Source organism: Pithys albifrons, chromosome 6 (assembly GCF_047495875.1).
Source record: "Pithys albifrons albifrons isolate INPA30051 chromosome 6, PitAlb_v1, whole genome shotgun sequence".
NCBI classification, from domain to species: Eukaryota; Metazoa; Chordata; class Aves; order Passeriformes; family Thamnophilidae; genus Pithys; species Pithys albifrons.
In genome coordinates, this window is record NC_092463.1 from 37,997,222 (window position 1) to 38,012,587 (window position 15,366).

Sequence of the window (15,366 nt, forward strand, 5' to 3'; positions counted from 1 at the left end):
AAGTGTTTGAGACATTCAGCTGATTTCACGTTTAACATAAAACTCAAAAAGCTGCTGTCTATTCGGGAGGATGATGGAAGAGTTCTCAATGTTTCATCTTCATCTGTTCTTTCACAACAAAACCAAAAAAGCTTAGGCCAAAATCAAGTTGATTTTATTTTTGGTTCAATTAAAGTAATTGTACTTGCACATTGTAATAATATTCCCAAAGTGGTCATGCTGGCATTGTGTCTGATTCTGCTACAGGTCATCTCTTGTAAGAAATGCACAATACTGTTGGGAAATAGGACCCTGTGGGTTGGGGAAGATGTGTGTGTAGATATATAGATTTGTATGTATAAGAGGTTTTCTACCTTGAATGAGAAGCAAGTTTCTCAATATTATGGAAAATGCAGTTACAATGAAAAACACTTTTAATGTCCAAATGTTAATAATTAAGATCCCATGGGGGTACCAAAAATAAAAGCAAATTTCTCAGTTCTGATACTTTTGCCAAGGAACGAGATCAAGCCGTACTTGGCAATCTGTCATGTCTTACTGTCACAGTTCTAGCATAGCAGAGATCCAGCTGGCACAGCCAAATCTGTAACAATGTGATTGGGATGCATAATATTAATGTAATTAATACAATCTCATGTGAAATAGGCGGTAAATGTTACAAAGAGACTGAAAGGATAATACCAGTAGCAGGTCCAAAAGTTAACAACTAATTACAAGGTGGCAGTAAACACCTCTGACTTTTGTAGTTAGATACAGCTCCAGTTTCACCTGACTTGAGAGACAACCTTTCTAATTGTCAGGACAAGCAGAATAACAATATATGCTCCATGTCTTTACCATGCAGAGGAAGCTTCATTGAGTCATCAATAAATTAATCCTTGCTGCCCAAAAAAAAAAGTCAGGATTCTATAAAATTAATTACAGAATATGTGCACCGTTCTGCCTGCTAGTGTATGGCTGTCTCTTTTTCCAAGGGCTTCTTCCCATGTGCTGTTATCTTGGCAAGTGAATCACATAAGTAGCAAGTGCTCACTTGCCCTTGGGATGAATGGTGCTGGTGACTCAGAAGTTGTGTGTATCCTTGATGAAGGTGTCCACTGGCTCCGGTGTTACGCATACATCGTGAGCTGGAGCCACTGAAAGAAGAGTGAAAGGATGGAGCAGTTGTTGGCATTTTTCAACAAACTGTATTGGGACATCACCCTCTCTAGCTGAAAGGTGGCCATTTGCTGTCACTTGGTATGAAGCATAGTGGCGGGGGGGCATTTTTCCTTTAGTCCTTTGCTCTTACTACTCCTTGCCTTGCAAAAAGCGAAAGGGATTTTTAGTGGTCTCTGTAGCAGAGAACATGTTTTTATTTTGAACTTAATATTTTTTTAATTCTTAATAAGATTTTTAAAAGGTAAAGAGCTATGTTTAAACCCCATTATCATTTAACACCGTATCACTGTGTTTGATCTAAATTGCCTCATAAAAAAAATCTGAAGGTCTTTAAAGATGGTATGAAGAGTCTGCAGCTGTGACCTTCAGCACCAACTGGGGTCTTACAGAACACTGTTGCTCACAGATCACAGGTGTTTTCTGTGTAAAATTGGTAGCAAAATTTTTAGGAGGTTTTGTGGCCTGTTATCAATTGGACGACTATTCCAGACAAACTCTCTCGAGAGCATGTACAACAAATACAATTAAAATTCAGTATTGTGACATTGTGTAAGAAATACTGGCATAAAGCAATTTACCTCCAGGACATTGAGCTTAATGATGCCATCTCCATCTTTATCAAAGGCGTGGAATGCCCCTAAACCAAGGAAACAAAAATATATGGAGTGTATTAAATTACTCTGTGTGTAAAGATGATTCTCAGATAGCAAAACAAATGGTGCTACTGTTGTGATTTGTGAACTTCCCGAGGTATTTACTTACATGGTCAGCAAGTGTTTCAGCTTTTCCTTACGAATTCAAGGAGAAACACAGTGGTTTCCTTTGTGCTTGTATGAGACAGCTGTCATATTTTAGATTCCCTAAGCATGCATCTTTAATAATTAACACCCCACATAGGCAGTGGTGCTTTGAAAAACTTCGCTGTGAGTATGATGGGGCCCTGAGCAACCTGGCCTAGTGCAAGGTGTCCCTGCCCACAGCAGGGGGCTGGGACAAGTTCATCTTTAATGCCCTTTTCAACCCAAGCCATTGTATGTATCTGTGGTTCTGTGCCGGGGGGCAGAGGGGAGGGAGGTGGTGCTGTAGAACTGGGGCAGCACTCACTGAACATGGCGTCCAGGCGCACGAAGCAGCAGATGAAGCTGTCAAAGTCAATGTTCATGTTCTTGTCTGCGTAGCGCATGGTGATGATGTCATAGAGCTGGTTGTTCAGTCGAAACCCTGCAGAGGAGCAAAACCAGGACACAGCTGGGCCATGGTTTAGGGAAGTGCTGATCCAGCAGGAGTTTGCCCATAGGCACTTCCCAGGCCCAGCCAAGGCTCAGGCTGGAAGGTCCTGCTGCAGCTGCTAAACAAAATGAAATAAAGCTATACGGAGTTTCACTGTGTCCAGCTGCTTTCTTGAAACTGGAGTAACATTTTGAAATTATGCTTTGGGAGGGTCAGTAGCACATGAGTTACCTCTGGCTGAAAGTGTGAAAAGGAGAGCAGCAGACAGCAAAGAGCCTGCAGCTCAGCTGCTGCTGGTGAGAGCAATTCAACAAAAACTGGGCAATGGAAGCACAAGAGGAAGTTGCTGTGAGAACAAAATTACACAATGGTCAAAAAATAGACAAGGAGGGAACCCCTTGGTGTGGTGTGACTGAATTGTGACACTAAATGCTGCAGCATGTGACTGTGCCTCAAAAGGGTCTGTCCCAATTTGGGTACAGTTGTTTGTTGGCTAAATGCAAGGTCATGCACAGCCTACATTCTGTAAGACTTCAAAATTGTTATTGTAAAATGTCTTCTAGTTGTGAAGTTAGGAGGTATTTAAATATTTTATCTTTTTACATGGACAACTTTCCTGGTAAGAACAGAAACCTGGAAAATAAAAGTGACCTATATTTCTACTGCAGCAGGAGTCCAAATCCAGTTGTAATTTTGTCTTTAGCAGAGGACCGATTATTGATGTTTCATAAAGTAAAAGGCAGCCATCTCTTCCTGTTCCTTGATGTGCCAAAATACTACTGAAGACAAAGTGTCACTGAAATCATCCCACCTGGGTTTATAATGATACTACAGATTTTGTGATTAAAAAGGTCATCTTACTCCTTTAGAGACCTGGTAAAGACATTTGCAGGGGGAGGCTGGCTCTCCAGGGGAAGAAGCACACCAGTGTGTCTGAGACAAGCAAGAAAAGTCAACTCTCTCTTTACAGGACAAATTTCACTAACTTCAAGTTTTGCAAAAATACTTTCTTCTCATTTTGCAGGTAGAAGAGACTGAACCCGCAGTGGCTCAGTACCTAAGAAACATTAGCATGACTCAAGAAATGCCTCTGATGCAAACTTGGCCATCGACCTGCTCCATCTTGGTTTCAATGCCTGTACATTTGGGTTGAAGGTTTTCCACTGTTGTTTGTTACTTTCACAAACGTAGAGAATCCACAGCTTCAATGGCACCAAATGTCTTCAGCACTCCCTCATCTCCCTGAACAGCAAGATCCTGACTAGGAGATCCTTAAGACAGAGCATCACACATTGGAAAGTTAAAGAGAGGCTGAAGAGATCTATTTGGCTAGCAAAACATACAAGGCTTGCCACTTGGATATTTTAAAAGCTCTGTTGGTAGAAAAAAGTATTTTATAATTTCTCTAAGGTCTCTCTTTAAAAGGCAGCACTGTGTTTCTGATCTCACCCTGTGATACATCAAACAAGATAGGGTTTCTTCAGCTGTTGGACACTGGTAAAAGTACCTGCATCGTTGACTGCATTGCGCATCTCATAGCTGTTAATGGTTCCTGAATGATCTGTGTCGTAACGCTTGAAAATTTTCTGGAAAAAAAATAAACAGTAATAACAAAAACTTGTACTTGTCTTGAATGTACCTACTGACTGGAGATGGGATCTGTGCCTCAGGCATTTATAGAGGCTTTGCCATATGCCTTATATTGCTGCTGCTGGGCAGACTGGGTTGTTAGCACAGAGCTCTTCTAAGTCACAAAGTATAATTTAGATCCAACCTGTGGAAAGCAAAAAACCTCTCCCCTAGAGACTTTCCCTGTTTAACTTGAGTTTATGCTGTTAATCCTCACTCTTGATTGTCCTAATTAAGCAATTTTCGAGGCCTGATTCTAGTTCCCATCATTCCCCTCTTTCAATTTGTAAGGTCTGTGCTAATTCTAGGGGGGAAGTCTTTCCATGAGTGCTGGAGCTTCAGAAATTCAGGCTATTAGCTTAGGAGAGACATTAGTTTTCATTTTGGAAGCTAATTCACAATTTGTTTTAGCTTTTCTTTTTGCTGTAGTGTATATAGAGTTCTGGTTTTTCTACACAACTTTTGCACTGCAGAAGATGTGAAGAAGAGCAGTGTGAACACCAGCAATACCTGCCAGCTTTTAATCTTGTCCCAAAGATGGCGAAATTCATCAAAGTTTATCTTCCCCGAGCCATCTGTCTGTGATGGAAACATTCAGGTAAGAAACCCACATTATTTTAAAGATAAAATTAAGTCTGCAACTACTGGTGAAAGGATGAATGTGAAACTGAGTTTAGGATTTCCTCAGCATTAAGAGCTGGCTGAGCTATGCAATAAAATATTTATAAATATCTTAGTTATTGTGGATAGCATATTGTTTAAGGAGGGTGAAGTGCTACTTGTACTTTGTGTAGAAGCAAATGTCTAATGCAGGAGACAGCCTTGCTCCTGAAGCGTTATAGAAGTACATGAGTAGGATGTTTTAGTGAGCTCTTCTGAAATATTTCCAAATGTGAAGCTCACCCAACGATTTTAAGACAACTGAGCTTTACCCTGGAGTGAAGCTCTTCCTGCCTTTCTTTAAAATTAATTGAGAACTAAGCAAAATGTTGACTAAAGCTATTTGAAAAAATGTGTTTAGGTTCCAGGCATTATGGCTTTGCTCTGGCTTGTAGTTCCAGTTTTGTTCTGGTTACATTTGAATGCACTTACGTCTTCTCAAAGTCATATGTTACATCAAACTGGAAAACTAAGTGATGTTGTAGCAGAGATAACCCCCATGTGGCATCTTGTGGTGTGTTTTATTACACTTATTCCAAGACAATTTCTGTATGTATTGCATGCTGAGCGTATAGTAGAATACATAATACATTATAAAATTAAAGAGAGAAATACAGTAAATTTGTTGGGAAGAATTATAGTAAAGTTCAAAAAAATCAAAAAAATCATGCTTTAGTACATAAGCTGGCCAGGCCCTGATACTTCAGGAAAGATATACTACTGACTGATTTGTTCTGTAGTGTTCTGTTTTGGGATATTTTTCCTCTGCCAACCACACTAATGTTGAAGTGACTGGAATTCAGACGTGCCAAAACAGGAATGCTGTGTATCTGACTACAATATACTGTTTTGCTTCCCTGACTTTGTGTGTGTGTGTGTGTGTGTGTGTGTGTGTGTGTGTGTGTGTGTGTGTGTGTGTGCGCGCGATGGTGCGAAATACTTGACTACTATGGTTTCAAGCACTCCTTTTTCACCAGAAAAGGATACATCCATTAAAGCAATCATGCTGCGGCAGGATTCCAATTCAAATCCTTCTGTCCTTAGGTCCTTATCTGAAATAAATGATCCCAGGTGAATAGAGATCTTGCAAATCAGCAAGGGATTTTCCTCTCAGGTGCACTCTAATCAAAGTAAAAGCCAAACCTACTTCCTTCATCCAGTAAGAAATGAGTAATAAAGAAATCTGAAAAGACTCTAAATAATGTTACTGCCTGTGAATTAGAGATAACTTTTCTTGAGTTGTTACATACAACAAAAACCTCTGGAAAACTCTAAACTAACTTCCATATTACTAAGCAAGTCCAGGGTCTGTAGGCTAAAGTTTGCTAAACAGGGAGAAAGGTTTGCCTCTCCATTAGAAATTCTTTTCAAGGGGCATTTGCAGACTGCTAGAAATGCTGTATTATTCTGTGTGGTACTTACAATGAACATGTGCTCATTTCTGAATTATCAGTACTTGATCATATGTACAGATCATCTCTGTGAAAAGTTCAGCTTGCTAAAGTCTCAGATGCAAAGACTGTGGAAATGTAACTAGGAGATGCTGAGTTTGAAAACTTAAATAATTTTTATTGGGAAACTCAGGGGTGGGGGATTATACTATATCACAGATTTTTTGGTACAGGTTTAGTAAAAAACATGCTCAAACTCACGTTTTTTTACAACGTTATTGAGAACATTCCTAAGTTCTTCAGCATTGATCTCCATGTCCTGTTGGAAATGTGAATATAACTCATTACAATGTTCCTTACTAAACAGATAATTTTATGAATGGATATGCTAAAAGTATGAAGTCTTCGTCCACTTTTCGGTATGGCATATACATGTTTCAAACTAGGAAGCATTCTAGTTCATATAAACATTAGTCCAAATCTTTCTTGAGGCTGCAGAACAAGGTAGGTCTGAAGTTACTGCTTACTGAACTACAGCTAGAAGAATGACCACTAATTTCAAGACAGTGTATAAGTCAAATAGCAAAATCCAAAAATCTTTGTGTCCTTTTTGCAGCCTCTTGATTTATGCAGTTCTTTCATCTGTTTTTACCTTTCCTTATTTAAGCATATACCAGAGGGCATTCCATTTCTAACTTGTTTATACTTGCTGTGCAAAACAGCATCTTGTAGTAGGGGTAAAAGAAAAAGCTGAAGTTAGATGAGGCTCCCTCACACACAATGGGAATAGCTTATACCTACATATGAAGAGAGCTGTATACTTAAGGGTATTTTTATTTGATTTTTCTTCTCTTCAAATCTCAAAGAGAATTTGATGGAAGGAAATGCAAAGCCAGTTTCACTATTCAGTGCTTTGGATCCATGAAGCAGTTGATGTAGGTGCTGTTGTGGCTAGGCAGCTTTGATGGCAGAGACAGGGATTGGTTGCATACTCACATCCCCTGCAATCTGTCGGAAAATATTTCTGAACTGTTTTTGCTCTTCACTCTCCTCACGACCTTTTGCTGAAGGACGCTGAAAATAAGCAAAGAAGAGATACATCCTTAGCCCAGTGGGGAAGAGCAATGGCCTGGATGCCTCACTGGCCCTCACATGAGGGATCATCTTAATGAATCTGAAGCCCTTTGGAGGAATGCGTTGTCCTCCTGTTTCTTTTCCCATTTTTGATTAATTTTGTTACTTAAAACTCAAGGGCTTAACTTCATACCATTGTTCACTTTTCTGTTTGAATGAGCCTAAATTACTTTCACTGGCAGTTATCTTCTAATTTTTTGTTTCAAAACATTGCAAACAAGAAGTTTGGAGCAGAAGAGGAATGTCATAGAATCACAGAATGGTTTGGGTTGGAAGGGACCATAAAGATTATCTAGTTCAAATTCCTCTGGGTTGGGCAGGGACACAGTATCTGCCTCATAGCTACGCTGTAGGTGATACATGACCAGATGAGAGCTCTTTATGGTGTGGGGGGCCCCTTGCTGGAAGCACACAGCATGTGAGACAGAAGGAAACAATGAACATGAAACTTTCTCAGACACATGCAAGGGGCAAGCCAGAACTCTGAAGCTGATACTGAAAAATGAAACCAGGAAATTATATGTAACAAAGTTAATTTCTTGGCTTAGTTCTTGTTTTTGTTTGTCTAAGTGCAGAGGGAAGTTTAGATTAGTTCCCACTCTGCCACCTGCATGCTCTGGCAATCGTGCAGCAGAACAGCACCCTCCCTCTAGGCAGATGCTCCAGCCATGCCTCCAGATGCCACAAGCCTGGATGTGCAATCTGTCTGGTACATTTCTTGTGACTCACACAACTGCAGGAAGAAACTCTGAATTTGCTACTCTGCTTTCCTCCTCTCTGGTAGTGAGGGAGAAGAGGAGGGGTGCAGGAGCTCCTGGTTTGCTTGTCCTTTATCCTCTGGCCTACAGGAACTAGCATAGGGCGATGTAGTTTGTGATGGGGAAAGGCTGTGATCATTACTAGGAGCTTCTGAAGCCCCTGGGGTGCAGTTTATGCATGTGTCCTGTGTAAAGCAGGTACCACAGGGCAGGGGCTGAGCAGGAATGAATTGAACTTCACTGCTTGTGAGGAAGGGATCTCCCACAGCTGGGATCCTTGTATGATGAAACCATGAGAGCAACCAGATATTTTTAAGCAACTAAATCCTCCTGCAGAAGTGTTAAATAATTGAAGAGATAGTCTCTGTCTGCTCATGCTGATTAGGTCCTCATAAACCAGAGGCAAATTATGACAAGATTTATGAAAAGTTGTTTGGTATCTTAGGACACCTCTTCGACCCATTCCTTTGCTCTCCACAGCCACTCTTTCATGCTAGCCACACCAAGCTCTATTCCCCCCTATGCCTTTTACTGCAGAAACCTTTTTCTCATCTACTTGGGTTTTTTCACCATCTTTGCCAGCATCTTCATCTGCTGTCAGCTCCTTATTGCTGTTTGCTCTGTCAGAAACAAAGATGATAGGCTAGAAGAAGAAGAAGGAAGAGAGCAAAAGAGAAATAGAAATGACACAAGAAGTAGTGGAAAGGGAAATATTTGATGACAACCATTCTGTGGTAAAGTGCATGCAACAACAGCTCCCACTCCTGAGTACCAGATCTCAGAATGAAAGAAAAGAAAGAAAGAAAAAAAAGTGAGGGAATCTCTGAAGTTACTGCTCTCCTCATGCTAAAAAAAGTTGCAAAAGTCTTTTTGCAAAATAGTGCAATTTCTGGCTTCTAGTTTTTCTTTTCAGAAAGCCAGTTACCTTTTGAATGTGTGTGGATTTTGTGGGGGTTGGTTTGGTGGTGTTTTATTTTTGTTTGTTTCATTTATGTTTTTTTCCCCCCTGTTTTTAATTAAAAGAAGCCTCTCAGATTCTCTATGAAGGACAGTAGCACTGAAAACAAACAAAAATGGGAATCTTAAACAGAAAAAGGATATTTTTGTAGGAGCTTGTTAGTTATGTGAATCATATGGGTTTTTTCCTGTGTTGATTCTTGAAGCATTCAGCTGTAAGCAGCCATGTAAAACTGCTCTCGTTTTGTGCACTTAAAACAAGGAAAACTGCTACACAATGTGAATGTATTGTTCTAGAGTAATAATTACAATCAGCCTGTCTTGACATTAAAATGTCTGATTACATATTCAGAGTCCTAAATTTTTTTAGTAGAATCAAAAATAGAATCCTGGACTTTGGTGAGCAGAAACTTCAGGAAAATGGAGTAGTTGCATTAGGCAATGGAAAGCAAATGTGAGGGCACGTGTGTAGGGAAGGGGTGCTTTCCACTATCCAGGGGTGTCAGGGTGTTTTTCCCTGTGAAGGGGCAGGAAGGAAGGGCAGTTCAAGCAACCCAGAGGACCAAGCTGATAAAGCTGAAAAGTTTCTGTTACCCTTTTGCCACCCCTTTGAATGAGAAGGGTATATGATGCTGATGGTAATTCTATTTCATTAGAATCCATTGTAGGAAGAAAAAATCTTTGCTGCATGCAAATAGTTTTGTATCTGGTGCCCATCATTAACTAGATCAGGTCCCAGATGCAGAGAAATGATGATACCAAGGAACTCTGCTCCTTCTGCATGCATTGTACGTTTTCTTTGCCTTGCTGGCACTTACCACATTGCACAAGTACCTACCTTACCCTTTTTCTTCTGTATCAAAAGAGACAAAATTAAAAAGGGTTTGATCAGATTATACAGAGCTGATGGTAAAATTTTATTTTTTCTCTTTCCCTATTTCATATTTATTTTTCCCATTCCTATATTCATACAAATTTTACCATTTTCTGTTTTCATACAGCTTTCAAATCACCAAAAATGAGGGAACATGCACCCACCAAGAATAGCATTCTGAAGGACAGACATTGCAAAAACCATACCAAAACTGTGTCCCATCTCATCTGAGGCTTTGTCCACTCAAATAAAATCTCTGCTCTACCTTGAGCTCTAACTATTCCTTTTCTTTTTCCCAACGTGTCAGTGCAGTGGAGATTGAAATTCTGTGCCCATAGACCAATGATATCTGAAGTGGCAACTCTCCCAGATCTGGACAGTTACTTTTTACTATGACAGCAAACAAAAGGGGAACATTTCTGAGCAAGGTTTGATGGAGCTCAATTCTGCGTAACAGCATTGTTGCTGATTTTTTTTCAGGACTAATTGTAATGTTAGCTGTAGTATATTCCCACAAAGATGTGTAAAAACCCAGGGTGAACAGTAAGAACTTGACATGGATGTTAGTTTGAATTGGAGTACCATTAGTATTCCTTTTCAGAAAGCACATAGTCCAAAATAAGGTGGGATTTTTTAATTAGATGAGATGCCAATTTCACAAACAAAATAACTCAGGGCACTGAGCTAGGCCTACCCTGCTAAATGAATAATCTCTGCTGATGGAGGCAAAGGCAATGCTTAGCATCCAACTTCTTTATGCCAGAGGCAGATTTCAAACGTGGAAAGACATTTTGGTCTGAGCAAATCAGAAAGTAATGTATACAAAACAAGTGTAATAGAAGTACCTTGATGAGAAAAAACATGGGAATTGGTGACCAAGGAGCTGTTGTGTCTGCAAATGATTTTCTGCTGTAGGTTTCCTTAGATGTCGTGTTCCTCCTCTCCCTACCCCTATTCATACAAAAGACAGCCAGGAGGGTACTTACCACTGGACGTTCTGCCTCAATCATGTTTTCCACCTCCCTAGTAGAAAGCAGAAAGTAAATAAATCAGGAAAGTGACTGTTCCCAACATTGCTTGTTTTTGTTTGTAAGGTGGTTTGTAAGCAGTCACTTGAACCTTGCAAACAGCCAGTGGTGTGGGCTGGCTTCCAGCATTACAGCTGCAGGCTCTAGCATAGCTTTTTCCCAGTTTAAGCTGAACATCCCAAGTACCATTTCCAGGAGGGCTGCTGCCTGATTTACTCCCGTAAAGAGCCTTGATTACAGTGAACTTGAAGTAAAACATTAGTTGTTTGGCCTTGTAAATGGCTAATGGATATCCTGCAAGTAGCAAGGTTCTCCAAAGACAATTCAAAGCAGGTTCTTGCTAGACTATAGGGGAAAACAATATTATTTTTAAAAAATAATTACTTTTTAAAAAAATTAAATATATAGATAAATATATATTAAAAGCAGAGGGTAGCGAACTGGTAATATGACTTTAGCAGACTAACAAGCGGACCTCCACCTCTATGGCCAGATAAATGGATCTGCAACTTACTCTGAAAGACTTCTTTTCTCTGAGAAGACCCTCAGGATGAATTCTCCCTCCTGGTGGGGTTCATATGTAGATGGTATGATGACGTATTCGCTGGGAGGTAACCGGAAGCGCTCGGAGATTTCTCGCATGTTTATATAGGTCTTACTTCTTGCTTTGGAGGCATTGTAGAGGAAAAAATCCTTCTGCAAGTGGTGCTTAGTACCATGCATCTGCAGAAGAAATTAGCCAATTTATCTTTAAGGAAGTCTTGCCCATTTCCCAGGTGGCTTGCCATGTGGGCAGTGCATGGCTGGGAAGAAGACAAAGGAAGCAGCGGCTTAGCAAGCAGGAAGCTGATGAGTGGTGATAGCTGATGGCAGACACAGAGTCTGTCACCTTTAAGTTGCTACTGACTGAGTCAAGCTGGCTTCTGAGGGCTGCTCCAGGGCCCACCTGCAGAGTGTGTGGCTGACTTCTGCTGTGTAGACACTTTTACCTGACTGTTTAGTTGGATGCTGAGTTGCATGAAACCAAAGTTCAGCTACTTTTCTTGGAGAGTGGTATGGAAGGAATGGTGTATGCAAACTCCTACGTGCAGAGTGGTAAAGTGAAGGTGCTTTCACTGTAAATGTCTCCTAGTCCAGACAAAAAATGAATTCTGTATCTGCTAAACAAACATGACAACCAAACATTGCATTGGTTCAAATATGAAAGTTAAATTCAAGAGCTTCCTGCAACATAGGCTCCCTGGCTGACTGTGCAAGCAATGGCCAGGTCTGTACAGAATAAAAAAGAAGAACTGAGGAAAAGGTGCAATTGAAAATGGGGTGTGAGTGAGAAGGAACTAAAAATTACTCACAAAATATTTCTAATAAACACTCAAAGCAGAAAGGTTAGCAGTTTCACTGCTGTTACATCCCTGAAAGCAAACTTGACTGGACAGTCTCCTGCTGACTTACAGGTAGGCACTATAGTAACACTAGCTGTGAATATACACCAAGATGTCAATCTGCCTCCATTCTGCGCATACCTCTTTGGGCACCTTCGGGAGAAACAAAGAAAAGAAATAGTCAGAGCTGCTGGGTGAGTCCTCTTGTTTATAGATCATACAGAAGAGCATTCATATAGATTTTTGGGCACATAGACAGTAAATAAAATGCCCCTAGCTAGACAGCAAATTTCCCTCTACATATGTGTCTTGGGTATCTGTTTCCTTTTTTTACACTCTTCTGCCAATTAAATGTTTAGTTTCAGAAAGGACAAAAACGGGAAAGAATGTTAAAATCTGGCATTAAGTTATAAGAGCCTAAAGAGTAGGTTTCTTAATAGATTAGGTAAACCCTGAGGTTGCTATGGTACAAACAGTTACAAAGACTTGAATTTTCTTCCTTAATTCCAGATTTTCCCTGACTTCCTTGCAAGGCAAAAATTGCAATTCTTGTAATCAGCCTGAATGATTCAGTGACTCTCTTGGTAAATGTATACTGTCAGGATTTGTGTCAACAGTGCAAAGAACAAAACCTAGATCTGGTACCTCATAGATGGCAAAGCCAATGGTGTACAGGTTGGCTCCCAGCTTGCGCTCTTTCCTCCTATTTTTCTGCATCAGTGCAACAAGGAAGCTGCAGATAACCTCTTCATCCTCAGGATCATCATCTTCCTCCAGGAGCTTCAAGCGATACTGGGGATTGGTCCAAAATGTATCTGTGAAATCCCACCAACAACCCAAAGAAAACATGTAAAGCTTCAGTTTTCTAATGAAACTCATGATAAAAGAGAACTTTTAAGCTTCCTGCCTGTGGCTCCTGAGGGAAAGGTTAAAACTGGGCTAAGATGCAGATAGGTTTTTTTACAAGTTACAGCTTTTACTTAGTTCTAAAACTGGATAGCAAAGGAGGATATTTGAAGAACTGTCATCTGATAAATTTCCAAAGCCTCTAAAACTATAACTAATCCACTAAAGTGGATTTCCCAAGTGAAATCTGTTAGACTGAAAATTATGTCTTTTACTTGGGGCATTGTGAAGTATTTGAATAACAATTTATCTTTGCTGGTTCTGTCTTTTGGGTTTATGATGTTCTGTCACAACATAGTGACGGAAGTCAATTGCATGCCTTGTTCACTGAGGAAGCAAGGCTTTTCCTATGGCTGAGCACTGATAAGGCTGGAATATGACTGAGCCTTTAGGATCTAACATAGTCCCCATCAGAGGCTGTATCTCTAAAAACCCTTTTCTCACCTGGATAATTGCGGCAACCTCCAGCTGAGCAGCCTCTCACCCAGCGCCCTTCGTTGACTGACACAGTCCAGGTTTGGAATTTATCCACTTCAAGAGCATCAGGTGTGAGGTTACAGATCTCAAGCTTTGTGAAGTGCCTCATGAAATCTTGAAATGACATCCTGTAGGAATGTAGGCGAAATTGAACCCAAATGGATTTGCAGGGTGGGCAGTTGTCAGAAAGACCCTTGTGAGGTGGGGGAGGCTGACCAACAGTACTGTCAGTATTCAGACAAGTTTGCAGTGGGAGTGCCATGTTCTCCAAATGCATTTGTTCTGCTAGTTGGTTAATTAAACAGGTACATCTCCAAAATCAGAGAAACTGAGCTAAGAGGATGGTACATAGGAAGGATGATGGAGAGTTTGTGGAAGTATAGCATAATTAGACTCTGCTGGTGGTACTGGACAATCCCTGGTGGAAGAATAAGGGGAATATGAACAGGGATCACTGCGATGGTTTTAGCAGATTTGCAGTAATTCAGTGGGATTAATTCTTGTTATGGCTGCGTATCTCTTAGAGAAGCACAGGTTTTTGACTGATATTCTCACCAGAACTCCCCATCCTCCACAACCTTGTGCTGCAAGCGGATCTTCTCTGCTTCGTTAACAGAGTTCCACTCCTCTGACCTTCAAAGGAGTAAACAAGTTATGTTTTGATTTGCAATACAGCTTTCATTAAATTTTTTTTACTGTAAACATCATAGAATGAAAAGCCAAGTCACCTTGCTACATAATTTTATTCTTTGTGAGCCTTGCAACCATTTGTTCTCTATACCACCCTCCTCTCCAAATGCCCAAATAAAAAAGTGATTGTCCTACCTCTCTCTGCCTCCTCTTCACACTTCCTCTTAGCAGCTCTCAAACAGCTGAACTGTGTTAATTTTATTTACCTTGTAGAAAAAGGTGTTTGCAGACTAGCATTGCTGAAGTAGCTATTGAAATTCCTTTTAGTGAAACACACTGACATCTTGCTTCATTCAGTTCTTTCATAATTGAAAAGATTTTTCTACTGTCACATCTTGTTTTAAAAATCGACATTACTAAACTTGATAGACAGTAAATTCAGATTTCATGTCATTAAACTGTAGTCTCTTAATTTCCATTTATTAAAGCCCCTCTTAACATCTTTCTAAGGTACTCCTGGGTTTTTGGGGGGTTCAGCTAAGCACTCAACTACAATCAACTTCAAAGTGCACGTGTCAAAATGACAAAAAAATTCAGATAGTTCATCACTGAATGTTAGTCATGCACAAGCTCCATAAGGGCAAGTAAAGCTGCAACTTTTTATTTCAAACCACGTGAAGCTCTGTTTTACTCACTTGTCACTCCAAGGTCCATTCCATTCCACCTGCCCCCAGGGGTTTCTCAGCCTTACAAGACGTAGTTTTTCCCCTTTAAATACTGTCTAATTGAAAAAGAATGCAACAAGAATAGACTGAGAGTAGGTTCAAAAGGAGATGTTTTGCCTGTCAAATTGCTGATACCAGCTTCTCCAGTGATGATGCTTTTCTGGGCCACAGCCCAGCCTGGCATGCTTGCGACGAGTACAGGAAGGCTGTAAGACCTGGAGGTGGTTGACTGTGTCCACCTTTGCCCAAGCAGTGGAATATCCATTTCCCCAGAAAGCAAAAACTTGGACAGGTTTGTTTCTCCACAAGGCATTCACTTATTTGAATACAAATTTTGTTTCCTTAGCTCAAAACCTGTTTTGCTTTTCACCCCTCTCATAGCTTTGCTGACATGCATGGTGCCAGGCCAGTGTAGATTACAGTT

At 40.3% G+C, this 15,366-nt stretch overlaps 1 protein-coding gene across 2 annotated transcripts in view; it reads right to left on the minus strand.

The window, feature by feature from the left end:
* Window positions 1–390: 390 nt before the first annotated feature.
* CAPN3 (calpain 3) overlaps window positions 391–15,366 on the minus strand; it is a 28,417-nt gene continuing 13,441 nt past the window's right edge. The window contains exons 8-24 of one of the 2 annotated variants that reach the window (XM_071558339.1): window positions 14,913–14,998; window positions 14,143–14,220; window positions 13,555–13,715; window positions 12,850–13,019; window positions 12,346–12,357; window positions 11,337–11,545; window positions 10,781–10,817; window positions 9,759–9,773; window positions 8,505–8,606; window positions 7,068–7,145; window positions 6,333–6,390; window positions 5,668–5,732; window positions 4,531–4,599; window positions 3,899–3,977; window positions 2,266–2,382; window positions 1,740–1,798; window positions 391–1,136 (exon numbers count right to left, since the gene is read on the minus strand). In XM_071558339.1, the coding sequence (XP_071414440.1) occupies window positions 1,110–1,136; window positions 1,740–1,798; window positions 2,266–2,382; window positions 3,899–3,977; window positions 4,531–4,599; window positions 5,668–5,732; window positions 6,333–6,390; window positions 7,068–7,145; window positions 8,505–8,606; window positions 9,759–9,773; window positions 10,781–10,817; window positions 11,337–11,545; window positions 12,346–12,357; window positions 12,850–13,019; window positions 13,555–13,715; window positions 14,143–14,220; window positions 14,913–14,998 (1,422 nt within the window). In that variant the 3' untranslated portion in view covers window positions 391–1,109. Of the gene's footprint in view, window positions 1,137–1,739; window positions 1,799–2,265; window positions 2,383–3,898; window positions 3,978–4,530; window positions 4,600–5,667; window positions 5,733–6,332; window positions 6,391–7,067; window positions 7,146–8,504; window positions 8,607–9,758; window positions 9,774–10,780; window positions 10,818–11,336; window positions 11,546–12,274; window positions 12,358–12,849; window positions 13,020–13,554; window positions 13,716–14,142; window positions 14,221–14,912; window positions 14,999–15,366 lie in introns of those variants that run through there. The other variant, XM_071558338.1, reaches the window with a different exon arrangement.